Source organism: Oncorhynchus gorbuscha, linkage group LG05 (assembly GCF_021184085.1).
Source record: "Oncorhynchus gorbuscha isolate QuinsamMale2020 ecotype Even-year linkage group LG05, OgorEven_v1.0, whole genome shotgun sequence".
In the NCBI taxonomy this organism is placed as follows: Eukaryota; Metazoa; Chordata; class Actinopteri; order Salmoniformes; family Salmonidae; genus Oncorhynchus; species Oncorhynchus gorbuscha.
In genome coordinates, this window is record NC_060177.1 from 60,784,412 (window position 1) to 60,811,822 (window position 27,411).

General features: G+C 42.8%; 2 protein-coding genes across 13 annotated transcripts in view; both read right to left on the reverse strand.

The window, feature by feature from the left end:
• Positions 1 to 1,073, reverse strand: part of LOC124036233 (E1A-binding protein p400-like) — a 30,021-nt gene extending 28,948 nt beyond the window's left edge. For 7 of the 9 annotated variants that reach the window (XM_046350529.1, XM_046350528.1, XM_046350531.1 and 4 more), the window contains exon 1: positions 722 to 874. The gene's annotated coding sequence lies outside the window, so the exon portion shown is untranslated. Of the gene's footprint in view, positions 1 to 574; positions 684 to 721; positions 875 to 984 lie in introns of those variants that run through there. The other 2 variants (XM_046350524.1, XM_046350525.1) reach the window with 2 other exon arrangements.
• A 3,720-nt stretch (positions 1,074 to 4,793) lies between these two features.
• Positions 4,794 to 27,133, reverse strand: LOC124036235 (serine/threonine-protein kinase ULK1-like). 4 transcript variants are annotated; one of them, XM_046350533.1, is made up of 27 exons: positions 26,564 to 27,133; positions 26,354 to 26,446; positions 26,225 to 26,266; positions 18,944 to 18,976; positions 18,783 to 18,819; positions 17,332 to 17,505; positions 16,940 to 17,013; positions 16,733 to 16,834; positions 15,489 to 15,547; positions 13,709 to 13,791; positions 12,164 to 12,214; positions 11,875 to 11,966; positions 11,582 to 11,714; positions 11,231 to 11,291; positions 10,970 to 11,056; positions 10,487 to 10,609; positions 10,224 to 10,378; positions 10,067 to 10,137; positions 9,821 to 9,954; positions 9,394 to 9,509; positions 8,926 to 9,057; positions 8,581 to 8,738; positions 8,272 to 8,456; positions 7,982 to 8,100; positions 7,060 to 7,217; positions 6,670 to 6,805; positions 4,794 to 6,540 (listed from the first exon to the last, which is right to left on the reverse strand). In XM_046350533.1, the coding sequence occupies exons 1-27, from the start codon at positions 26,651 to 26,653 to the stop codon at positions 6,482 to 6,484; spliced, it is 2,757 nt and encodes a 918-aa protein (XP_046206489.1). In that variant the 5' UTR covers positions 26,654 to 27,133; the 3' UTR covers positions 4,794 to 6,481. The 4 variants fall into 4 exon arrangements, with proteins under 4 accessions (XP_046206489.1, XP_046206488.1, XP_046206492.1 ...); XM_046350532.1 differs by having other exon boundaries at positions 8,581 to 8,741; XM_046350536.1 differs by lacking the exon at positions 10,970 to 11,056 and having other exon boundaries at positions 8,581 to 8,741.
• Positions 27,134 to 27,411: the final 278 nt, after the last annotated feature.

A 27,411-nucleotide genomic window follows, 5' to 3' on the forward strand; every position in this document is an offset into this window, starting at 1 on the left:
ATCAATGTCAACTATGAATAATTCTGTACATAATAACTGTAGCTATTTGACGCTGTAACATTACTTTTCATTTTGACAGCTATGGCAAAGATCAGTGAATGGCTTGGCAAAGGTAGCCTTTCATGAATGAGTTCCATCATGCAAGCTAGCTAGTTATATTTGACGTGTTTTATTTGGTAAAGAAATAAAGAAAGACATCCACTGACAGACGCAGTTGAGCATCTAGCTAGCTTACTAACAATGTTGTTTGCAGAATTTAAGACAATGTAACAATGCTATTTGAGCTCGCTAACGTTAGCTAGCTTGGTAATAATAGCTGCCGAGCCATTTCATATTATGCAGCTACATAGTTAACACCACCTTCATAACCAGCAGCATAATAAACAATTAGGCTGCCTATATTTTAAAATGAGCTGTAGCTACAGTAGCTAGCTAAACTATGCTTATGTTTTTGCACGGCCTTGTCCTAACTCAGATGTGATACAGCTAACTATAATGCTACGGTCGAGCATTATATTAGCCAACTATGCAGCGTTGACCATGCATTAATGAAATGTGTATTTACGTTGCTTACAAAAAGCTTTTGAGTCAACTAGCTAAATGTCCAAATACTTGGCACGCGTAAGGCCGATATTCCGCTCCTTCCCTCGGATAGCGTGCTACAAGCTCGCGCTAGCTAATACGTTAGTCTATGGGTAAATAGACGGAACTAGCTACTTACAGCAAATACAACTCACGCTGTAGTGTCATCAACCAAAAAGTATTATTTCAAAATAAAGAAAAATGTATGAAATGTAAATACTGCTATACGAAAATATTACATGTAATGTTTTGGACATATTTCATTCTGAAACATGGCGGTGGCCACCTTAAATTTTTCAAGGATCGTGCTATCTGGTATCCTTGGGACGTCGCGACCCTAAACCTTAACCCCTAACCTTAAACTAACATTTACCATAACCCTTACTTAACCCTAACTCTTACCTCAACGCAGGGATCATCAACTAGATTCAAGCGAGGGACGATTTTTTCCTTAAGCGGCTGGTCCGTGCGGAACACAATTACAATTTTGTAGATTGACCGCAAGGAGCACAAACATACATCATATTTAAAGCTGCGTTTACATTTGTATATCATCATCTGTCTCTCTATTATGTGTGGAAATACTTAAGAATTGTGGAACAGATTTCCACAATTAAAATCACTAGGAGCTTGGGGGCAAATAAAACCGCATTTGGCCTGCGGGCCGCTTGTTGGGGTACCCTAACTTCGTTTTTTTTTAAATATATATATATTTTAAATTATTATTCATAATACAAAAATCAACTTACTACTACTTACTTACTACTAACCTCCTTCAAACATGTCTAACAAAACAAAGCACAGGTATTAACAAGAAAATACTCAAACATACAAAAAGTATCAATGAAATCATTTAAAAAAAGAAACCATTTTAGTGCAAAAAAATCGAATTCTAATGATTCAGGAAGATGTTATTCTAGTTGTTATTTACTAGGGATAATGTCTTAACAAGATAATTAAATTAAATCAAAGAAATGTGTAATTTTGGTATAGAATTTTTGTTTGTGTATAAAGTATTTGGCAACAAGAATTTTAAAAATCACAATCATTTCATTTACATTTACATTTAAGTCATTTAGCAGACGCTCTTATCCAGAGCGACTTACAAATTGGTGCATTCACCTTATGACATCCAGTGGAACAACCACTTTACAATAGTGCATCTAAATATTTTAAGGGGGGGGGGGGGTGAGAAGGATTACTATATCCTATCCTAGGTATTCCTTAAAGAGGTGGGGTTTCAGGTGTCTCCGGAAGGTGGTGATTGACTCCGCTGTCCTGGCGTCGTGAGGGAGTTTGTTCCACCATTGGGGAGCCAGAGCAGCGAACAGTTTTGACTGGGCTGAGCGGGAACTGTACTTCCTCAGTGGTAGGGAGGCGAGCAGGCCAGAGGTGGATGAACGCAGTGCCCTTATTTGGGTGTAGGGCCTGATCAGAGCCTGGAGGTACTGAGGTGCCGTTCCCCTCACAGCTCCGTAGGCAAGCACCATGATCTTGTAGCGGATGCGAGCTTCAACTGGAAGCCAGTGGAGAGAGCGGAGGAGCGGGGTGACGTGAGAGAACTTGGGAAGGTTGAACACTAGACGGGCTGCGGCGTTCTGGATGAGTTGTAGGGGTTTAATGGCACAGGCAGGGAGCCCAGCCAACAGCGAGTTGCAGTAATCCAGACGGGAGATGACAAGTGCCTGGATTAGGACCTGCGCCGCTTCCTGTGTGAGGCAGGGTCGTACTCTGCGGATGTTGTAGAGCATGAACCTACAGGAACGGGCCACCGCCTTGATGTTAGTTGAGAACGACAGGGTGTTGTCCAGGATCACGCCAAGGTTCTTAGCTTTCTGGGAGGAGGACACAATGGAGTTGTCAACCGTGATGGCGAGATCATGGAACGGGCAGTCCTTCCCCGGGAGGAAGAGCAGCTCCGTCTTGCCGAAGTTCAGCTTGAGGTGGTGATCCGTCATCCACACTGATATGTCTGCCAGACATGCAGAGATGCAATTCGCCACCTGGTCATCAGAAGTGGGAAAGGAGAAGATTAATTGTGTGTCGTCTGCATAGCAATGATAGGAGAGACCATGTGAGGTTATGACAGAGCCAAGTGACTTGGTGTATAGCGAGAATAGGAGAGGGCCTAGAACAGAGCCCTGGGGGACACCAGTGGTGAGAGCGCGTGGTGAGGAGACAGATTCTCGCCACGCCACCTGGTAGGAGCGACCTGTCAGGTAGGACGCAATCCAAGCGTGGGCCGCGCCGGAGATGCCCAACTCGGAGAGGGTGGAGAGGAGGATCTGATGGTTCACAGTATCGAAGGCAGCCGATAGGTCGTCCCATTTCAATGGTCTTGTTATCATTGTAATAGTAACATATTATATCTATCATGTCAAAAACATGAGTAGTGTTCATCATGTTAAATAAGTATTTTGCAAGATTTTCCAAAAATTCTGACACAAATCTACATTCAAAGAACAAGTGAGACAGATTCTCACCTTATTTTTCACAGAAAATGCAGATATCATCAATATCCACAAATTTGGATATCATAGAATTACATGGATATATCTTTTGTCAAATTTTAAAGTGCCTTAACTTTGTTTGGTATACAATATTTGTAAGGCCTTAACCATGCATTTTTCTAGACAATGTCAGGAATAAGCATGTTGCAGAAAAATGTTCCTCTTGGTGTAAGTTGGTTTTGTGAATGAAGAATTTGTCTTATATATTTATTATAATAAGATTTCTCAAGTAAGCCCACTTTGTAATCATTACCAAAGCTAAGATGAGTTTTCATTAGTGTAGTTAGACTACTGGGAACGGCTTTGATAACAGAAATAAACTCTCTGAAAGGTATTGGAAACTCTTTCAATGTTATAAATTGTTCATATGTGAGAACATTACCTTTGTTGTTGAAAACATCAAGAACAAAGTCAATATTGCTCTCATGCCAGCTGGGGTAAAACAATGACTTATTCCTTACAGTTATGTCTGAATTATTCCACAAAAGAGCTTTATATGGGGAAGAATTGTGTATGGAACATATTTTCCAGGGCATTAAAGCTTGTTGGTGAAACCTAGCCAATTTAGCAGGAAATCTTTCAGGAATATAATTACATTTCAGTAAAAATTGAAGACCTCCCAACTTATTAAATACATTATTTGGAATGAAATACCATATTGAATCAGTATTGATCAAACATCTTTTCAACCAGTCGATCTTGAAAGTATTATTTATGACAACAAAATCCAACACTTCCAGACCACCTTCAGCTCTTTTATTAGAAAGGACTGACTTTTTTATTTTGTGAGACTTATTTTTCCAGATGAAGTCAAGAAAGGTCTTATTGATCTCTTTACAAGTAGCAGGATTTACACATAAAGATAATGAGGGGTACACAAAACGAGACAGTCCCTCTGCCTTGGACAGAAGTACTCTCCCAAGTATAGGAAGATCTCTTTGTAGCCAATTATTAACTATATTTTAGGTTTTCTTAATTTTAGGAGAGAAATTCAAATGTGGTCTGACTGAGTGTTTTTTGACAAATGTATTCCTAAATATTTAACACAGTCCTTTACAGGAATATTTTCTATTTCTTTATCATCAGAGTCAAATAAACATAAGATTTCACATTTGGGTACCCTGCCTTGGTGTGCCCTGCCACTTCAATGGAGTGACGTCAGGGTTGGCCGCCCCGAGGATCCCTTATAGAAGTTTCCATCTATTCTTTGAAGAACCGGAAACAGTTCCGTTTCAAAGGACCTGAACGACCCTGGACCGAGGTTGATTGACAAGAATTTAAACCAATCAACAGTTTTAAATAAAATACGATCCTCTTTGTACATCAACAGAGAATAGAGGGAGAGTTTCTTAGTAAAGGCGCTTTCTAGTACCTCTATGAGTGATTATTCTTAAGTTCTTTAAAAAAAACTAGCTATAGCCAATTGAGTATCTCTCATGCTTCTTTAAAATATTGAGTGTTTATATTCTTTATTCCCTAAAACCAAGTGTGAAACCTTTCTATGAGTCACACAATAATACTTAGTGATGAGCTATGACTATTCAAAATATCATAGTATATTTTACCTCTATCTCTACCTACTAATGCCTCACATCAAAACATGCCTCCTCTATACTGTAGATCTGCATTTGTTCAAATGTTCTGTGGAGCAGCTGGCGTGTGTAGGCTAGAGGACAACAGAAACATCCCACATAATGTAACATATATTTTAATAATTCTTACACAATATTTACATTTACATTTAAGTCATTTAGCAGACGCTCTTATCCAGAGCTATTCTCATATGAAACTGATTTTGGCAGCTCGGTTTTGGTGAACAAAAATAACATACAGTCAAAATAATTACAATATTTTGCAATATAATTGCAATATAATTATAATTTAATATTCAAAAGGTGCCTAATCAAAAATTAATTCAGAAAACTGATACCATTTTCATTGAATGTAAAAACAGAAATAGGTTCATTCAAATGTATAGCCACAAGGCAGTCATAAAAAAAATGAAATATTAAAACCAACCACTCCACACAAAACAAACCCCCCAGATTTATACAAAATCTTACTAAAAATATAAAATACAGGACATGTTTTCTGTACTGAAGTTTAACCTATTTCAGCCATTTATTTGCCTCATCCACAAGCCTATACATTACTGATCATTCACTAATATTTGTGCAAAAACAGACAAAAAGCATGCAGCTCGATGTGGTGCTCGCTGAGTAAAATGACCATCTTGCTGGGAACACTGGGAAAGAGTGGCTTGAAATTTGACACTCTTTACAGAAGATTAAGATCTCGACAATACAGTAATGACATTCTCTGACAAGTTCCTAACAGTTTATGAATAAGTCTATCATAAATGTATTTGTGCTACAGTGGCTTGTCAAAAACATACACATTGCTAAAAGCAGTTTAAAAAAAAGACAGTAATCCTTTAAAAAAAAGAATCTGCTACAAATTGGCAATACTTGGTCTTCACTTTCTTTTACACAACTTTCCAACTCCCGAAAATAATGCATATTTTTGCCTCCAGTTTAAAGCTGCAATTTGTAACATTTTGGGCGAATACCAAATTCACATAGAAATGTGTGTTATAGATCTGTCTCACATTGTCATTGAAAGCAAGTCTAATACGCAGTAGATCTGTTCTATGTGCGCTATTCAGCCCGTTCTTAAATTTCGTTTTTGTGTCTTTTATTTTTGGTTTTGTACACCAGCCTCAAACAGCTGAAAGTACAATATTTTGGGTTATGGAAAATATATTTCACAGCAGTGTAAATGGTACAATGATTCTCTAGACTATACTTGCTTCTTTTATTCCATAAACTGAAATGGTGGAGCGATTTCTGCATAGTGCATCTTTAAATATAACACCAGCTGGTACCAAAGATATTTACCGAATTCCCTTCTATTATTGAGTGCCACCTTCTGTACATTAAATTACACTCTCAGACATCTATTTACTCTCAAACAACTATTTCAAGTAAAATGAGCTCATTTGAGATGAAAATAATAATTTTGTCCAGTGACACCTGATAAATCCAGTAGATTAACAGTAACATACTATTGGCCTGGCATAACATACTGTAGCATGAAACACAACACACACTGCTCTCAGAGTAGAGTCCGACAGAACCAAACCCACTCTTCTTCTCCTCTCTTCTGGTACTAAAAATGTTTAGTGCTAGGCTGTGGGTTGAGAGCAGCCATATCAGTGGCCTTGTTACTGAGCATGTTCAGTTCAAAGTGCTTATGTGTGTCAACAGTCCAAGGAGCTCCATCTTCACATAGGACAGAGGGACATCAGAGGGACATCAGAGGTCTGGAGGTGCTCTAACCAAGCTCAGAGGTTCAGCTAATATTGTAGCTATAGTCCACAAGCCTTAAGCTCAATCACACTGTGCAGTCTGCAGAGCAGAGAGGAGGCGTCTCTCAATACACTGTTTACCTGAGACCAAAACAAAGGGAGAAACACAGTGAGAGACATTCCTAATTCATATCTTCAAATAGATGTGTGTGTGTGCACATGTTGGCACGTGTGTGTGTGTGTGTGCGTGTGTATCTATAAGCTACTTACATTTACTTATGTTGTCGATGTCTGCCTGCTCTGTGATGGTAAGGGACAAGCCCTCCATGAGCAGAAGGGCTTTATGGTATCTCTGGATGGGCGCCTGGCCACGGTGGAACATCTCATCTAGGGCTGCTGACTGCACCTGGAAAATAGCAACACACACACTCAGCTATTAAAACTGCTCTTACAATATTATAACCACATCATAAATACTGCAGTAAAAGTAATGTCATAAAATGATATTTACTCTATCTAATATTCATCGTATATCATACAATATGCATGTCCAATGAGTATGTTACACAATACTGAAGACCACTAGACAGAGAAAGAATGGGAGCACATAGAGAGCACCGAAATGTACAGTACTGTGCAGTGAGAGAGAGGAGGCCTTACCATGGTCACGGTGTGACTGTAGATGAGTTTCTCTGCAGTGATGTTGCTCATGTGGTCCATCAGTCTCTGCTTGTTGAGGAGGAAGCTCTGCAGGCGGGCGTTGAGGGACCGACAGGACGTCACACTGCTCTTATACAGCTCATTCATCTTCTTCATCACTACATACAGGAGAAATGACTTTCATTTAATACACTTTATAAAGCATGATCATTAGCCTCCTACAGTCTAAACCCTGTCAAAGCTGGGGAATCAAAAGGAAGTTTGTTCTGAGGTGTCTGTCCTATATCTGAGAATTCTAGGACACGATACATTTCTTGGGGGGGCATGTATTTATTAACCCTTTATTTTTGGCACTAAACTATCTCCATAAAAACTGGTACCAGGGGACCTTCAGACAAGTCTTGTGAGGCTTGTTGGCGTCCTAGTGCAAAACAACTGACATGGACGTGTTCGGGAGAGACTCACCTTTCCACAGAAGGTGTGTAGCCCAAATTGTTCGGACACTACAGACAGAAGTTGGAAGATCGGCTGTACCGATTTCAAAAGAATCCCAAGACGCTTGTGGGGGTCGAAGAACAAAACGGAGAAACACCATTGTGATCGTGAGAGTCTCATCTTTCCAATAGTCTGTAGGCCAAACCGTTCGAATGCTACAGACGTTTTCGCAAGAAGACCGATCATCTAGCTCTGCAGATGTGGAAGTGCAACATCTGCAGATGTGTTGGATTGAGACGCATCCAATGCAAAAAACCCCAGATATCTCTAGTTTAAACTGACAGATTTTGATGGGGATTTTTTAAATGATGCTGATTACATTTCCACGGGCCGCGGGGAAATCAAAACTCTCGGGATTAACAGGATTTAATGGCCATTTTTTTTGCACACATCAATGAGAAGAGGAACATATGGTCTCATGTCTCACCTTGCTTGACTGTAGAGGAGGGGAACAGTCTGCCTTCTCCGATGTCCTCCATAGCAGTGTGTAATGCAGACGAAAGATATTCTGCAGCCTTCATGTACAGCACCAACTGCTCTGCATAGCTGTGATAAACACATTGTGAGTACCAATGTTAACTTACACAAAAAGATTACTCCCCAAAATAAAATAAATATATCTTGAAGTACTAAGAATACATCATTACGCTGTGATTTTAAAAATAATTGGTCCAATTTAAAGCTCAGGGAATCAATAACAGAAATGCATCCCCTCACCCCCACTCCCGACTTAGAAGACTGATCTGATCAGCCACCAGGCTTTGCTGCAGGAAAGACACATCTGGAGCGTCCTCACTGGTCTCACTCTCAAGCCCAGTGTCTTTAGAACTGGCTATCTCCATGACACAGTGGACAAAGGCAAGAGTGAAGCGCAGGTTTCTCAGGCCATCCGTATGCCACTGCTGTGAAGGAGAGCCAGAAAGGATTGCATTTTGTCAACAGTCTAGTTTCTGGCAATGTGCAAACTGATGAATCCATTCATGTACAGAGATCTAATATATTATAAAGGAGTGTTTATGTGTTTACCCCCATCAGTGTCTCCTCTGGGAGCTCTGGAGGGTCAAAATCTATGGCCCTGTCTGGGCTGGCTGTCATGGGGTGGGTAATATGCTGGTAGTTAGGTACATCTCTATGGGTTCCTCTGCTGATTGACCAGGATGGGCTGACATAGCTGGGGGAACCCACTGCTAAGAGGAAATATCAAATATGAAAAATGTATTTAATAGGATTCAAAGCATTTCTCCCTCTGCACATCCCATTGCATAGACCCTGATACCATGCTGGAATTCTGAATGTCTAATCAGACTATACTGATCTACTATGAGAACCAAATAAGAAACCCTTCTAAGGTAGTTGAAGATCCCTATGTACCTGAGAACGTCCTGGTGGGATTTGGTGGGGTCCCGGCATTTCCTCTGGATGGAGATCCCCCAATGAACACGACTGAGGTGGGACTGCCTGAGGCTGAGGTTCCTGTAACCCTCAGAGCACCACTAGTTGGAGCTGTAGAGACACATCAGGGGGGGAAATGGTGTCTACTGGCTGAAATGTCATGGACATTAATCATAGACCTCCAATGCAAATGTATGGTCATATACCCACTGACTTGCAGTCAGGAACATTATCAAACATTTACTTTTCTTGTCAAGCCTCACATGGGTTAAGGCTTGTCCAGGATAGATTAAGACCCTACCTAATATATGAAAAGAGTGGGCAGTGGCACAATTACATAACGTCTAACCCAAGGGCAACAACAGGCTTACACAATTAGAAACAAACAATATATTTTTCCACAGCTCAAAATCCAATCCCCTTGGTTTGCCCATGGTGCCCTGGTACCTGTGGTGTCCATGGACCTCTCAGTGGGAAGGCTCTCGTTACTTCCTCCATCCAGAAGCTGAGCTCCAAAAGCAGCCTTTAGCATCATGTCAGACAGACGGTCTGCACTCAGAGACCTAGAGATAGGACACACACACACACACACACACACACACACACACACACACACACACACACACACACACACACACACACACACACACACACACACACACACACACACACACACACACACACACACACACACACACACACACACACACACACACACACACACACACACACACACACACACACACACACACACAGATACCTTCAGAGGGCATCAGCAGACACGTTTAATCATTAATCAATCATACCTTAAGATAGAGCCCACTACCACACTTATGGATATCCGATAGCCAGTATCTGTAGAGCTGGTCTTAACCTTTTGAAGGGGCCCTTCCTCTTCCCTGTGGCCCTGCTGATGTGGCTCAAGTCTGATACTGTCCGTGTTCGGGTGGGAATGATGGGCAAATCCTCAAAGCTGATGGGCCGGGGGAATTCATGTGGAGGCGTGGCCTAAGCAGGAATCAGGAAAATAACAACATGAGAATGTTGTATTACAGAGTAACTACTTTACTCTTGAGCTTGCAGAAGAGACCACTAAATGTGACATTGTTTAGTGGATGACCTGAGGGCTCTGTTGTCCTGTCCAGGTGCTGAAGAGGCCAGTCTGCTCTGGGGTCTCTGGGATAGTGCCCACTGTGGGAAGAGAAGTGAAGAAGCACATGTTACAGTGAGTATTGTAGTAATGCAGTAATGGAGGTGTGAGGGAATTCTTACTGTACCTTGTGGAGAGGGCTGGTAGGGTTTGGCCCCTCCAGCTGACAGCCTGCGGTGGCTGAGCACTGCCCCCCCGGGGCCTGATGGGAGAAGGGAGGCTCCAGTCTTCCTACTCCCTGGGGAACTGCCACTACTACTATCAACACAACAAAGGGTGGCCCTGAAACAGATGTGTAACGTGTCATCAACAATTTCCAGAATACACCCCCACGGTAGAAATGCCCCACAGAGAGAGAAGGGAGAGAGTGAGAGAGATAGAGATATGTACCTGGTTGAGCCATGCAGGCCAGCGTGGTGTAGGTTTTGTTCTATGCGCTGGTAGTTGTGGATCTGTGTTGGGACAGGAATGGGTACAGACTGGCTGTAGTTACTCCCATTGAACTCTGCAGGCCTGCTGCACAGATAAAAAGGGAGGGGTGAGAGGAAAAGGATGAGTACACCTCAGTGATTTGGTAGGATTGAACACAGCGGGGGGTTGAAGGGAAACAAACACAGTAAATGCCTGTAAAAACACTACTTGTTCCCTCATAGATTTGTATCTATAAGTTAGGACAGGTCCATTCTCCCACAATGTTTGTAGTATGACAAACACTAAAGGATGTTATGATTTGATACCTATCAGTTAAACAGGAGTGTGCTTTATACTAAAGTCTGGTCAGATTAAATGAGGGTGAGATGGACAAATGCTGTGAAACTTCTAATAGCCCAGGTTTACTCCCCATCTGTCCCCCTCAGTCAGCCCTGCTCTTACCTAACAGGATTAGGGGGGCAAAGGGGTGAAGAGGGGGGTGGTGTCCTGCCTAGACTCCCAAGTACCCCAGCAGCCAACAGAGAGCTCCTTTATCATCAAGACAAAGGTACAGGACAGAGTCAGTCAGTGTTACCCACTATCTACTTGCTGCTATAAGGACCTCTCATAACCATCTCCATTGTACAGATTTCTACAGTAGGACTATACATTTCCTGATATTAAATACAACAGAGTTATATCATTCTCCTGTGCCCAACTTACCCACTGTACAACATGCTGCCCTGGACAGGTGACCCATCTCCCATGTCACATGTGATCTCACCTGGTGGTAACAAAACAGGATCCAGGGACATATCAGTCACATGCGTTTACAGCATTAATCAAACCCATATCAAGAACACAATGCTGGTAATGTCAGAGCTAGAGAGACAAAGAGAGAGAGAGAGACAGAGACAGACAGACAGACAGACAGACAGACAGACAGACAGACAGACAGACAGACAGACAGACAGACAGACAGACAGACAGACAGACAGACAGACAGACAGACAGACAGACAGACAGACAGACAGACAGACAGACAGACAGAGAGCGATAGATAGGGTGTCTTACTGGGGAACTGGGCAGGCACCATGACAAAGTCATCCATCTCAGAGGAGGTGTTCCTGCTGTAGTGGAGGGCTGTGTACCGGGAAGGGGTGGGCTCGGCCTTGGGCTGGAGTCTCTGCAGCACCGCATCGGAATGCTGAAGGGGAAAATATCTAATATTAGACCCTAGGTGACTGGTATTGGTAGCAGATCATTTCCCCTTCACATTATAAAGCATTGGGCTGAGCACTTGGAAAAGTGCTATATAAATCCTACTCATCATCGTTATCACTCCCCAGAGAGGAGGGGGGACTCACTTGAGGGGAGGAGGCCAGGTGAAAGGTGGAGGAGCTGCTAGAGGAGCTGGCAGACCCAGAGCTGGGGAAGGAGGGCATGGGCACCGGAGAGGCTGGAATGATGAAGGACACGGTCACTGTGGTACTAATCCCAACCTCATACTGGGGGCATGCCATGGCTTTGGTACTCTTTATTTCGGTACTAAATAACTTTAGTTGTACATTAGAACTCATTAATAATTCACACCTGTCTAAAATGCAGTTCCAATCCACAGAGCAATTTGCCTGTATGGCCTATAGGGATACTCACATTTCTTTGTGGATGAATTTGACTCCAGGAAAGAGTGATGGAAAAACTCATCTGTGTGGGTAAACAATGTCAAATAAATTGAAATAAGACTGACATTGCGAGGACTGATTGCAGTTCCATTCCAGTGAAAAAGGCATCATATCAGACAGGGCCACAGTGTCTCCCAACCCCTCCTCTCTCAGCCTCCAGTATTTATGCTGCAATAGTTTACAGTGAGGGGGAAAATTATTTGATCCCCTGCTGATTTTGTACATTTGCCCACTGACAAAGAAATGATCAGTCTATCATTTGAATGGTAGGTTTATTTGAACAGTGAGACAGAATAACAACAAAATAATCCAGAAAAACGCATGTCAAAAAATTTATAAATTGATTTGCATTTTAATGAGGGAAATAAGTATTTGACCCCCTCAATCAGAAAGATTTCTGGCTCCCATGTGTCTTTTGTACAGGTAACGAGCTGAGATTAGGAGCACACTGTTAAAGGGAGTGCTCCTAATCTCAGTTTGTTATCTGTATAAAAGACACCTGTTCACAGAAGAAATCAATCAATCAGATTCCAACCTCTCCACCATGGCCAAGACCAAAGAGCTCTTCAAGGATGTCAGGGACAAGATTGTAGACCTACACAAGGCTGGAATGGACTACAAGAACATCGCCAATCAGCTTGGTGAGTAGGTGACAACAGTTGGTGCGATTATTCGCAAATGGAAGAAACACAAAAGAACTGGAGTATTTCTCCTGTCTTAGCCGGTGTCCTGTGTGAATTTAAGTATGCTCCCTCTAATTCGCTCTCGTTTCTCTCTTTCTCCTCTGTCTTTCTTTCTCTCTTCTCTCGGAGGACCTGAGCCCTAGGACCATGCCTCAGGACTACCTGGCCTGATGACTCCTTGTTGTCCCCAGTCCACCTGGTCATGCTGCTGCTCCACTTTCAACTGTTCTGCCGGCGGCTATGGAACCCTGACCTGTTCACCGGACGTGCTACCTTGTCCCGGACCTGCTGTTTTCGACTCTCTCTCTCTCTCTCTCTCTCTCTCTCTCTCTCTCTCTCTCTCTCTCTCTCTCTCTCTCTCTCTCTCTCTCTCTCTCTCTCTCTCTCTCTCTCTCTCTCTCTCTCTCTCTCTCTCTCTCTCTCTCTCTCTCTACCGCACCTGCTGTCTCTTAACTCTGAATGATCGGCTATGAAAAGCCAACTGACATTTACTCCTGAGGTGCTGACCTGTTGCACCCTCAACAACCACTGTGATTATTATGACATCTTGGCCATGTTCTGTTATAATCTCCACCAGGTACAGCCAGAAGAGAACTGGCCACCCCTCAGAGCCTGGTTCCTCTCTAGGTTCTTCCTAGGTTCTGGCCTTTCTATGGAGTTTTTCCTAGCCACCGTGCTTCTACATCTGCATTGCTTGCTGTTTGGGGTTTCAGGCTGGGTTTCTGTACAGCACTTTGTGACATCGGCTGACGTAAAAAGGGCTTTATAAATACATTTGATTGATTGAAACAGCAGTGCAAATGTTAGTGAGTGAGAGAGTGAGTGAGGCTAACCAAAGTCCATGCGCTCCTTATGGTTCCTTTGCAGCAGGCCCAGGAGCAGGTGTCTCAGGTGGACTGACGTCTCCCGTGGAATGCTGGGAGAAACACAGGTTTACAGGTTTCACTTTGAAAACATATATCTTTAATGACCTTAAGACAAAACAAGCTGTGTGTTCAACAAGGACACAGAGTAATATCACACATTGGACTGTTTTGTGTTTGTGTGTATTGACTATTTATAAGATTATGTTTTGAGATAGTTTATAATAGCAATAAGGCCCGGGGGTTGTGGTATATGGCCAATATACCACGGCTAAGGGCTGTTCTTAAGCACGACGCAATGGGGAGTGCCTGGATACAGCCCTTAGCCGTGCTATGCTGGCCATATACCACAAACCCCTGAAATGCCTTATTGCTATTATAAACTGGTTACCAATGTAATCAAAGCAGTAAAAATAAATGGTTTGTCGTACCCGTAGTATACGGTTTGATATACTAACGCTGTCAGCCAATCAGCATTCAGGGCTCGAACCACCCAGTTTCTAACGTGTCGTGGAACACACCTTCCACGTCATGCATTATTTTCCACAGAACGCATAGCCCTCATTGATTATCCCTTACTAAGCAATGTATCAGGTTGTTATGACACCCTGAGCTGTAATGTGGTGTGTGGTTGTGTTTTCCTAGCACTAAGAGCAAGACTGTGGGGTATGATACTGACTGAGTGTGGCCGTGTGCCTGTGTTTATGTTTGAGTGACTCTGGGAATTTTGACACCCTGACCCTTACAATAAAAGGTTGCCGTTTTGAAACTGCAGTGTAAGTGCAGTAACTGCAGTCGACTGTGGTATTTTGGACGCAGTATTTGCAGCATACTGCAGTTAGACTGCACTCTGAACGCAATCTTTTTTTGTAAGGGGAGCCGTGTGTGTGTGTGTGTGTGTGTGTGTGTGTGTGTGTGTGTGTGTGTGTGTGTGTGTGTGTGTGTGTGTGTGTGTGTGTGTGTGTGTGTGTGTGTGTGTGTGTGTGTGTGTGTGTGTGTGTGTGTGTGTGTGTGTGTGTGTGTGTGTGTGTGTGTGTGTGTGTGTGTGTGTGTGTGTGTGTGTGATATATCTGGGTCATGTGGAAAGTGATAGCGGTGCAGTAGCAGGCAGCTAACAGCTGTTATAAATAGTGAAAAGCAAATACTAACCCACACAAACATCCACATCACAGGCTTTATCAGAGACTAAACTGGTATTCCCCTGAGTGACACAAATACACAAGCTCACAAAGTAAAAGATTAAAATATAACAAATGCATATGGCTGTTTTGCACTTCAAAGGGGATGGATAGGGGGATAATATTTGTGACCCTGAATAAGAGATACACAATTCTACAGCTGCACCATCAAGAGAATCTTGACCGGTTGCATCACTGCTTAGTATGGCAACTACACCGACGTCAATCGCATGGCACTACAGAGGATGGAGCGGACAGCCCAGTTGGTTGGGAATGTTGGCGAGGTGTACGTTTGGACTGTGCATCCCCCACAGATGGTGGTCTGAGAGCCGAGCTTACAATATAGCTCGGTGTTTGAATTATTTATTTTATACAGTCTTTTTTGCTCATCTTTATCAAGGGGGCCAATCATTTTGGAGGTGACTGGACATTATAGGGTTACCTAAAGTAATCTGCCAGTAAGCTGATTAGACACATAAGACAGATCTGCCTGTTTATGCTATCCTCACACCTAATCCTGTGTGTGTGTGTTTCGACTCTCATAGCAGAGGCCTGCAGGTCTCACTACTAACCTGGGCTGGAGCTCCCTGTTTCTCTCATAGAAGAGACGCAGCTCCTGGGGGCTACTGGCCTGCATGACGAACACACAACACAGGACACACACACACATCCTGTCTGTAACTGTCTGTTACAGCTGGAATACACACCTACCTGTTCACTTACAATCACATGCAATCACTTTATTTATGAAATGTTTAACGCTTTGCCGCAAAATGAAATGATGAATGAAAAACAATTTGCAATAAAGAAAATCAACTGTGATTTTACACTTTGGGTCAAAGGACATACAAGTTGTCATTTTATTAGTTCTCTTTTGTGGTTGATTATACACTGGATGTTTAGGACTTGTAAACTAAAACCAGGTGACATGGACAGTCTAAGTGAACACTACACCATCACATGATCACCCTGCCACTGACCCTGTCTGCTCTGAACTCACTGGCCTGTGCTGGCATGCTTCTCTCTGGGTAATTGCTATTCAAATAATTTAATGCAGGAATAGCCCTATACCAAGTACAAAGGTTCAAATCTTCGAATTTCAGACAGCTTCAACCTAAAGCTAAATCATTGCTGACTTCCTAATAAACAGGCAGATCACTTAGCCTTTCAAGGAAACATGAACATAAGTCAAACTATTCTTGCTTGGCAAACTTGCTGACAGCTCTCTAGAACTCTCTCAAAACATGATTCAGCACAGCATCAATCAACCCTAACCACATATGCCACAGTCCACCGCATAGAGTGGCCTCCTAGATGGTAGGGTGATAAACCCCCTGCCTGCCCTGGCTGTTGTGAAACAATGTTTACCCTGGTCTCAGCCATTTCCTCATCCACCTGGCAGCTTGGCTGTTTGTAAACAGGGATCTTTCGGAACAAGTGGACACACTGTTCAGACCCCCAGGGGTAACATAACAGCAGGGGAACACACAGAGAGGCACACAGTGTGCTGTGTGTGTGTGAACATGCTGTTTATCACAGGCTCGTGATGTGTTCTCGTACTTTATGCGAACAGCTGTCTTTCATATGATCTATGGTCAGTTCTTTCATAATATAACATGAACCACGGTAGTCAGCCTGTTCCAAAAGGCATTAGCAATCATAAAAGACCTATTAGAAGTTTCTTATGCAAGAGCATTCAGAGATTTTAGAAAACATTTTAGATTAGCATGAGTAAGTCATGTAACTATAAAGAAAACTATATGTTTCCTAACATTCTTGTTTCCTAAAATTGTGAGAGTGTGTGTTTATCACTCACCTGAAAGGGAGCTTTCCCAGTTAAACACTGGTACACTATGGTTCCTATGCTCCACAGGTCGGCCTTGGCATCATAGTTCTGGGACATGATCACCTCCGGGGCCTGTGCACAGACAGACACAACACAGTGGGTTAGGGTCACATGTACAGTATTTGACCATAAGGTGGGTTAGGATGTGTATGTGTATGGGCAATAGGAGTTTCTCACCATATACATTGGGGAGCCACACAGAGTGGCTGCCATGGTGTTACACTGGAGGTGACGTGCAAAGCCAAAATCAGCTGGAGAGAGGGCAAAATCATCAGCCAAAAACACATCTCAAAACACATGTTTTCACTTATTTTCATTCTCTAAACCCACGATGAGAAATGTTTCTTTCTTTCAGAAGGGAAAACTGGAGCATAAATGATGGACTCTTTCCAAGTGAATAACTTAAGAGACTAGGGTAGCTGTATCCTTTAAGTGGCAATATGACAACTAACCGTCATTGATCAACAAACAAATCAGTTCCCGACCACACCCTGCAGCAAAAACTGTCCAGCTTCTCTTTTGTGTACTTAATGTACAGTATATTACCCAAAACATCCCAAAACACAAACCTATCTTGATGCAGGTGTTGTTAGGGCTGGACTTGCGTCCCTCGGGGTGACAGAGGAGGATGTTCTGAGGTTTGAGGTCTCTGTGGAGGATGCCCTTTTCTTTCAGCACCTTCATGGCCCCAGCTATCTGCTGGAGGAAGATCCGGATGGTGTCCTCACTCAGAGTAGCCTTAGCTGCAGTCACGTCAGAGGCCAAACAGGAGAACATACATGGGAAATAAAGTTATTAGGACAAGGGTCATGAGATCTGACAGTAGTACGGTTACGAATATATAGCTAGCTGTAGGAACTTCTTCCAAAATGTGTAAAGGACAGGAATAACTAACTGACACCATAATCCCTCAAGCACCTCTGCTGTATTTTTAGCCTCTGTGTTTTTCCACCCTAGGAGAGGAGATAAGTCAGCGACAGATGGATGAGGTCATGTTGGTACTACAGGAGCCTTGCAAGGCGTGTCTGGGTGTTGGATGTGCCAACCTAATGGCAAGGGCGAGCAGGCACAGGAGATGCAGGCAAATGTCTTGTCTACAAAACAAGACAGCTTGCACGAAAGCAAAATCACGCCACAACAGGCCTTCGATCTTTAAATAGACTCATCGACCTACGCACACATGGTAAATTTAGTCAATGAGACATCTGCATGCCCTCGGTCTAGTCACTGTTTCTGAAGGGGAGAGAGTGCAATAGAAGGAGGAGATTGTCCGTTGATATTCTGCTAAGAGTATGAGAGGAGAGAATGTTTTATTCTGTTGATTTATGATGGTGTCAGTGGGACGATTATTATCCATTTTGGCTATGAGAGAGCAGGCAAAATAGGGAGGTATATTCATTGCTCAATATTGTTATGTTACTCTAGGTCTGTGTGTGAAGGAGAGATATATCTTCAGTGGCCTTGTGTTTCTTCAGTGAGTGTAGGGAACCATTCATTTAGGTGTTAATCACAAAGAAATCCTGTTCTCTATGTTGGGCTTAATTTGGGCCAAGCATTTGTTGTACAGGCCTAGGCATTGTGTCAGCATGTAACCCACATCTAAATGATATGTCACATTGTTTTTCCCAAAGATGATTATGGGTCTACTTTTCATGATCTTTCAAAATAAAATGATTACAAGTACTCAACAAAGGCCGCAACGAAGTCCCCAACAAAGTCTCTGGCAGATTGTATTACTATAACAACAATAGCTTATCACAATAACCTGCAACCAAATCTTTGTTAGGTTGGTCTTTCGTTTGACCCTGTTTCACACTAGCCAATGGTGTTTGGTTCTTCACTCTAAGCAATACAAATGGGTATTAATACAGGCACCTGAAACCCCTACAGTACAATCACAACGAAGGTGCTAGAATGATTAAGATGTTAAGATGTTTCAATTCCTTTTGAAGTTCAAACATGAGTTAAGAGGAGAGACACATTTGTCAAAGCTCTGATTGTGAGGTGACAGTATACTCACAGTGGAGGTATTCTGCCAAATCTCCTCCATTGCAGTACTGGGAGCAGAAAATAATGGAACATTTCATTAGATATAATTGAATTGTTTCTTTCTACAACCACTATTAATCCACATACTGTATACAGTAGCCTATACATAAAGCAAAGCCGACTTCATCTTACCTCCATGACCAGATACACACACCCAGCCATTTCCTGTTGGAGAAAACATCAAAATCATTGATTGTGGTGACATAATATATCCATATAGATTTTTAAGATCGTAAACGTTGACTAAAACTGTGTATGTTCAAAATACATTTACCCGGCAACAAGGGGAAAAAAACCTACAGCCTTTGCAATATATAATTATTACTTTTGTTCTGTTCATTTTCCCCCCAAGGCAAATTAATTCCATCCACGGTTGTTTTCAGTTAGATATGCACTACAGTCCCAAGTGGGATGGGCACATGTAGTAGGTTTGAATAATGCATAAATGTAGAGACTACCCCATAAGAAACAAACGACACCACTTCATAATTTAGAGTGGGCTGGCTCCCATTTGGCCGATCATGCAGGGTTGAGCTGGCAGCGAGGAAGGTGAGAGGGTTAGGCTGTCAGTCCAAGCTGACTGCTATTGAATGTATTATAAGGGTGTGACTGGGAGGGGAGGGAAGAAGTGGATTCAGGTTCCACTTGAATTTAAAAGGTTTTAGTAGAAACCAGTATCCTTTATCCCCACTGGGTACAGACATCAATTCAACATCTATTCCATTATGTTTCAATGTAATTTCATTGAAATGACATGGAAACAACATTGATTCAACCAGTGTGTGCCCAGTGGGTCTTTTAATAATTAAACAAATATTGCTCAGTTACTCAGCAATTGGTCCCATTTAGAGATACAATACATCGTATCAATCAAATGTCACCCAAACAAAATGGAACTGAGATAAAAATGGGCTGAGTAAATGTTAGATACATTACATGACAGCTAGCGACATTACAGTAGGACAAAAGCCCTTCCTTTCATGTCTCCATATCACCTAGCAGGTGTCAGGTCATTAATGATCATTACTCATTAAGTTGCTGAAGACTGTTCCTGGGGAGATTTCTGCTGACTGAGCTCCTTGTCTGTTGTCTTAAGCCATTATTTAGCTTGCAGGCCGGCTGCACCCTGCCATCTGTTTAAGACCAGTGAACCCAAACAGATCAGCAAACCATCTAATGTCTGTCTGGTGACGGGATCATTTTACAACCACATAGGGCCTTTAAGGGAGGACAGACAAATACAGCTGCAGCTGAAGCCCCATACAATACCTGAGATGGGAACATTGAGATACTCACCTACACGCAAAGTTTATTCATTAACCAGATGCCAACTGACAGTAACGGATATGTTATAACAATGTATCAGATTAGATGTCTCCCATTTACTGGGATTGGATTGGCTAGTAAAGAAATATATAGATTGATTGTTCTGGTCCAACAGCTGGCTTCAGCAACAGCTCTTCTTCTAAGGCCAGCTGCAACTTGGGACAAGAAAGTCTTACCTAGTGTACGGTACTGTAGCACTCAGCCATAAACTGGTCTACACGTGAAAGTTGTTCTTCTGCTTCACATGGGAATATTTTTTACAGAAACCTCTAGGCCCCTCAAACTCAACTCTGGACCTCAAAGCCAGTTCCACTGTGTTTTTTTCAATGTTCCCCTCTAATCAGGGACTGATTTAGACCTGGGAAACAAGGTGTGTGCAATTAATTATCAGGTAGAACAGAAAACCATCAGGCTCTGGACCTCGTAGGGCAGGGATCATCAACTAGATTCAGCCGTGGGAAGATTTTTTCTTCAGTGGATGGTCAGGGGCGGAACATAATTACAAATAATTGTAGATTGCAAATTGACTGCAAGAAGCCCAAACAGATACAATATTTCAAACCTTGCTTACATTTGTATATCCCTTCTCTCGATAATGCGTGGGAATACTTGGGAACAGATTTCCAAAAGGAAAATCACTTGGAGATGATTTCCTGGTGTTTTTACAATATTTTATGTCCAAGAATAAATATACACTGCTCCAAAAAATAAAGGGAACACTTAAACAACACAATGTAACTCCAAGTCAATCACACTTCTGTGAAATAAAACTGTCGACTTAGGAAGCAACACTGATTGACAATAAATTTCACATGCAGTTGTGCAAATGGAATAGACAAACAGGTGGAAATTATAGGCAATTAGCAAGACACCCCCAATAAAGGAGTGGTTCTGCAGGTGGTGACCACAGACCACTTCTCAGTTCCTATGCTTCCTGGCTGATGTTTTGGTCACTTTTGAATGCTGGCGGTGCGTTCACTCTAGTGGTAGCATGAGATGGAGTCTACAACCCACACAAGTGGCTCAGGTAGTGCAGCTCATCCAGGATGGCACATCAATGTGAGCTGTGGCAAGAAGGTTTTCTGTGTCTGTCAGTGTAGTGTCCAGAGTATGGAGGCGCTACCAGGAGACAGGCCAGTACATCAGGAGACGTGGAGGAGGCCATAAGAGGGCAACAACCCAGCAGCAGGACCGCTACCTCCGCCTTTGTGCAAGGAGGAGCAGGAGGAGCACTGCCAGAGCCCTGCAAAATGACCTCCAGCAGGCCATAAATGTGCATGCATCTGCTCAAACTGTCAGAAACAGACTCCATGAGGGTGGTATGAGGGCCTGACGTCCACAAATGGGGGTTGTGCTTACAGCCCAACACCGTGCAGGACGTTTGGCATTTGCCAGAGAACACCAAGCTTGGCAAATTCGCCACTGGCGCCCTGTGCTCTTCACAGGTGAAAGCAGGTTCACACTGAGCACATGTGACAGACGTGACAGAGTCTGGAGACGCCGTGGAGAACATTCTGCTGCCTGCAACATCCTCCAGCATGACCGGTTTGGCGGTGGGTCAGTCATGGTGTGGGGTGGCATTTCTTTGGGGGGCCGCACAGCCCTCCATGTGCTCGCCAGAGGTAGCCTGACTGCCATTAGGTACCGAGATGAGATCCTCACACCCCTTGTGAGACCATATGCTTTTGCAGTTGGCCCTGGGTTCCTCCTAATACAAGACAATGCTAGACCTCATGTGGCTAGAGTGTGTCAGCAGTTCCTGCAAGAGGAAGGCATTGATGCTATGGACTGGCCCGCCCGTTCCCCAGACCTGAATCCAATTGAACACATCTGGGACATCATGTCTCGCTCCATCCACCAACGCTACGTTGCACTACAGACTGTCCAGGAGTTGGCGGATGCTTTAGTTCAGGTCTGGGAGGAGATCCCTCAGGAGACCATCCACCACCTCATCAGGAGCATGCCCAGGCATTGTAGGGAGGTCATACAGGCACGTGGAGGCCACACACACCACTGAGCCTCCTTTTGACTTGTTTTAAGGACATTACATCAAAGTTGGATCAGCCTGTAGTGTTGTTTTCCACTTTAATTTTGAGTGTGACTCTAAATCCAGACCTCCATGGGTTGCTAAATTTGATTTCCATTGATAACTTTTGTGTAATTTTGTTGTCATTACATTCAACTATGTAAAGAAAAAAGTATTTAATAAGAATATTTCATTCATTCAGATCTAGGATGTGTTATTTTAGTGTTCCCTTTATTTTTTTGAGCAGTGTATTATATATAATAATACTAATTTGTAGACTGCAAATTGACTGCAAAAAGCCTAAACATATATAATATTTGACTAAAACAATCATTTCAAACCTTGTTTACATTTGAATATGATCACATGTATCTCTCTATTATGCATGAGAATACTTGGGAACAGATTTCCAAAATTAAAATCACTTGGAGCTGATTTCCTGGTGTTTTTACAGTCTTTCATATCCAACAATGAATTATTATTATTATTAGAATTATTTTTGCTCAGGAAACATGGGAGGACAAATTGGCCCACTGGCCTCCAGTTGGGGAACCACTGTCACGCCCTGACCGTAGATTGCTTTGTTTGTTTCTATTTTTAGTTTGGTCATTGTGTGGTGGGTGGGTATTCTATGTTGTAGGTCTAGGTTTTCTTTTTCTATGTGTTTGGCCTGGTATGGTTCTCAATCAGAGGCAGCTGTCTGTTGTTGTCTCTGATTGAGAGCCATACTTAGGTAGCCTGCTTTCCCATTTTGAGTTGTGGGTGATTATTTTCCGTTTCAGTGTTTTCACCATACGGGACTGTTTCGCTTTTCCTTTATTATTTTGTTAGTTTGTATTCAGTGTTCAGTTTATTAAAATAATGATGAACACGTACCACACTGCATCTTGGACCTCACCTTCTTCCACCAACGGTCGTTACAGAACTACCCACCACCAAAGGACCAAGCAGCGTGATGAGGAGCAGCAGAGCTATCTGGAGAAATGGACATGGGAGGAGATACTGGAAGGCAAGGGACCCTGGGCACAGGCTGGGGAGTATCGCCGTCCGCAGGAGGATTTGGAGGCAGCTAAGGCTGAGCGGAGACAGTATGAGTTAACACTGCTGGCAAGGAAGCCCGAGAGGCAGCCCCAAAAATGTCTTGGGGGGGCACACGGGGGAGTGTGGCTAAGTTAGGTAGGAGACCTGAGCCAACTCCCAGTGCTTACCGGGGCGAGAGGTTGACCGGGCAGGCACCGTGTTATGCGGGGGGGGGGGCGCACGGTGTCCCCAGCGTTCACGCATAGCCCGATCCGCTACATCGCAGCTCCTCGTATCGGCCGGGCTAGAGTGGGCATCGAGCCAGGAGGAATGAAGCCGGCTCAGAGCATCTGGTCACCAGTGCGTCTCCTCGGCCCAGGTTATATGGCACCAGCCCTACGCACGGTGTCCCCGGTTTGCCAGCACAGCCCAGTGTGGTCTGTTCCACCCTGCCACGCTTGCCGGGCTACAGGGGGTATCCAGCCAGGACAGGTTGTGCAGGCTCGGTGCTCGAGACCTCCAGTGCGCCTCCATGGTCCGGTCCATCCGGTGCCTCCTCCACGCACCAGGCCTCCTGTGGCAGCCCCACGCACCAGGCTATCTCTCCATCTCCTCCCTCCAGGTGCTCTCTCCTGTCCGGAGCTTCCAGAGCCTTCCTCCTATCCGGAGCTGCCGGAGCCACCTATGTTTCTATTTTTAGTTTGGTCAGGGTGTGGGTATTCTATGTTGTGTCTATGTGTTTGGCCTGGTATGGTTCTCAATCGTTGTCTCTGAGAGGCCAGTGTTTTCCTTTATTCTTTGTTCGTTTGTATTCAGTTTCCAGTCAGGACACGCTGCAACCACGCTGCGCTTTGGTCTACTCCTTCTTCCACCAACGCAAAACCACGTTGTCACGTTCTGACTATAGTTCTGTTATTTTATTCTTTGTTTTAGTATGGTCAGGGTGTGAGTTTTCCCATTTTGAGTTGTGGGGGCAGTGTCTGTTTGTTTTTCTTTATGTTGTATTCAGTGTTCAGTTTATTTCATGAGTTCTTTGGCCTTCCACCAACGCAAAACCACGTTGTACGTTCTGACTATAGTTCTGTTATTTTATTCTTTGTTTTAGTATCAGAAGTCTGTTTGTTTTTCAGCTGTCAATCAGAAGCAGCTGTCAATCGTTGTCCCTGATTGAGAATCATAGTTATGTAGCCTGGGCACTTTTGGTTTGTTCACATCGTTTATTGTTTTGTATTTCAGTGTTCAGTTCGTTTTGAATAAATCATCATGAACACTTACCACGCTGCGCTTTGGTCCGATCCTTCTTCCACCTCTGAATGCTGTTACACACGTTGCAGGGTAAGAGTTGAACAGCCCTGCTCTAAGCCAAAAGTATTCTCTGGATCTTGTAGTTTGTGGACATAGGGTACGAGGGGGTAACGAACCCCCCCCCCCCCTAAGAACAATTTCTAATTGCTGACACAAAAAGCAATGTTTTGAAAGAAATGGTATGTGGATCAAGGTCATGCTAAGGCGACTAAACTATAAAGGGAAATAAATGCTACATTAGACTTTTTTTTGTTATTTCATGAAATGTTGTTTTTAGAAAAGGGGCTTTTTTAAAGTCCCGGGGTAATTGGGGGTGCCAGTTACCCGAGTAGAGGATTATGGCATAGGGTTTCACACAAGTGTGTTAAAATCCATTTAATCAGTTTTATTTAGAAATGTCTTTAGTTGTCTAATTGTAATTATTAAAATATGGTGGGGGGGAGGGGGTGTTGCACATATGACCATTAATATCTGCACTATGAGATTTGATGTAGTCCCTCTTAACTCACCTGCACATTCATTTCCTTTGTTCTTTGTTGTTCATTTTCCATACAATCCATTATGTACAATTGCACTAAATATTATTTGAACAACGCAGGATTTTTAATCCCAGCAGTCTTTAAAATGACATTCAGGAGCAAAAAGTTTTCAATAGCTGTTTTTAATATAATATTGGAATAGAATATAACATGAAATAACATTGGAGTGTAACATTGATGTGGCAACTCTCTTATGCTCTGCTATTGCATGATTCTAATCTGTACGTAGGCCACAAAAAAAGCTATCCCCAGTAAAATTGGAGCACAACTCACTAGCCCACCGACTGCACTGCTCACACCTACAGTAATTCCACCTGTGACTGAAAATAGGGAGAGATGCTCATTTAAAAGCTCCCTCATAAAAACGTAGCTAGCTATCCAGCAGTATGACATAAAATGCTGTGTAAAATAGCTAAAAGGCTATAAAGTAACATTAACTGTAAAGCTATCAGCCACTAGTGGAAACATTTACAACTGCAATTAAGTTACGTTATCTTTTATAATGTATTTTACCTCAGACGATCTGGTAGTAAGGTTGCCCCAACACACTCATCCAACATATTAATACTTAAAAAGTAAATACATTTTTCTCTCTAAACAGGTGGATTATTTATCTTAAGGCTTTCCTAATTGTATATATTTTTTAAACTTGGTGACATCTTGTGGTCTATATGTGAATTACAGGGGGGGGGGGGCAGCTACTCCAGGGGGCTAGTTACCCCCTAGTACCCTACGTGTTATCTATATCAGTTCTTAATAACATACACGCCTATCAACAGAGTATGAGCGAATGAGATGCAATGTTCTGCACATCGAATGTCAACAATTGCGCACGTGACAGCAGGTTTAGGAAAAGCTGTTAGTCAGCTTATTGTGTAGAACTAGAACAGTGTGTGATGATACCGACATGTACAGGTAGGCTCCATGTGTGTCAATAATACATAACGATGTTGAAAATCGACGCATATGTAACGGATGTGAAACGGCTAGCTTAGTTAGCGGTGCGCGCTAAATAACGTTTCAATCGGTTACGTCACTTGCTCTGAGACCTTGAAGTAGTAGTTCCCCTTGCTCTGCAAGAGCCGCGGCTTTTGTGGATGCTTCGTGGGTGACTGTTGTCGATGTGTGCAGAGGGTCCCTGGTTCGCGCCCGGGTATGGGCGAGGGGACGGACGTAAAGTTATTCTGTTACACATACCTGGAAGTCAAGTAGTCCAACGATATTCTCATGTTTCAGTTCCTGTGTAGGGGAACAACAATTGAATGGTTTATTTGTCTAGGTCTGGATTTACAATAATTGAATAACGTTTCGTCGTCAAATTATTACCTTTAATATTTTAATCTCTTTTCCTAACAGGGAATGGGATTTTGCCAAGTTCTTCTTGTTAATACATTTCACAGCTACTTCCATGTCATGCCTCTGAAAAAGGCAAAGGGAAAGACAGAAGATGAACGGTTATACAATCTCTCAATACAAAATGTATATAGGACTTATCTCACCCTGGTTATAACATATGTATAATAGCATACAAATTACCTCCTTATGTCTCCCTTTGAACACCACGGCAAAGGCACCATGTCCAATCAGGTCTTTCCTGTTGAACTCGAATTTCCCAATAGTCTCCATACTGTTCAATAATAATAACAACAGGTGCTGTGTATATCCAGGTGGAATCAGGATGTTGAGGTTACCACCGGAACAATTTGGAAGTCGCCACAGTTCAACTCCAGACAGCAAGAAAGGTGTCTAGATCCTTCAAGTCTCTCCCCGATTAAAAACCCGAACACTTCTTGAATCATGACGGTTTCATTTAAAATATCAATATCCTATATTAGAAGTTGGTGTCACCATTATGCCTTTATATAAAAAGCAAAATGACAGATCTCATATAGAACAGACCAAAAACTGTTTACAAAAGAGAAGAGTCAATTTCCCGTCGTTAGTTGGATATAAGCTCTAAAGTAGTCTATATGAATTCTCAAAACGTACGTTTTCTTTACACATACAGATAAGTCACCTTTATACAGACACTGTAGGCTATATTGGTTACATTTGTTGCGAGTCTTCACCTATCACGAACAAACGATCCCACTGTAGTTATTCATATCCCTGGGTGTGAGCATGCGCAACAGGAGTTGTAGCAGTGTTCACCTAGTCAGAAACATGAGTGCCACTGACGCGCAATAATAACTTGTCTAATCATCATGGCCACAGGTTGCTTAACCCAACGCAACGTAATATCAGTGTATGTGTATATGTCATTTTCACACATTAAATAATGCCTTGTCTACCACATCCTTTTCTTTATTTTAGCATTGCCACTTCTTAGGCCTACTGCAGTTTCAATACTTCCAATAGATAGCGCAGGTGAGACGGTATTCTTT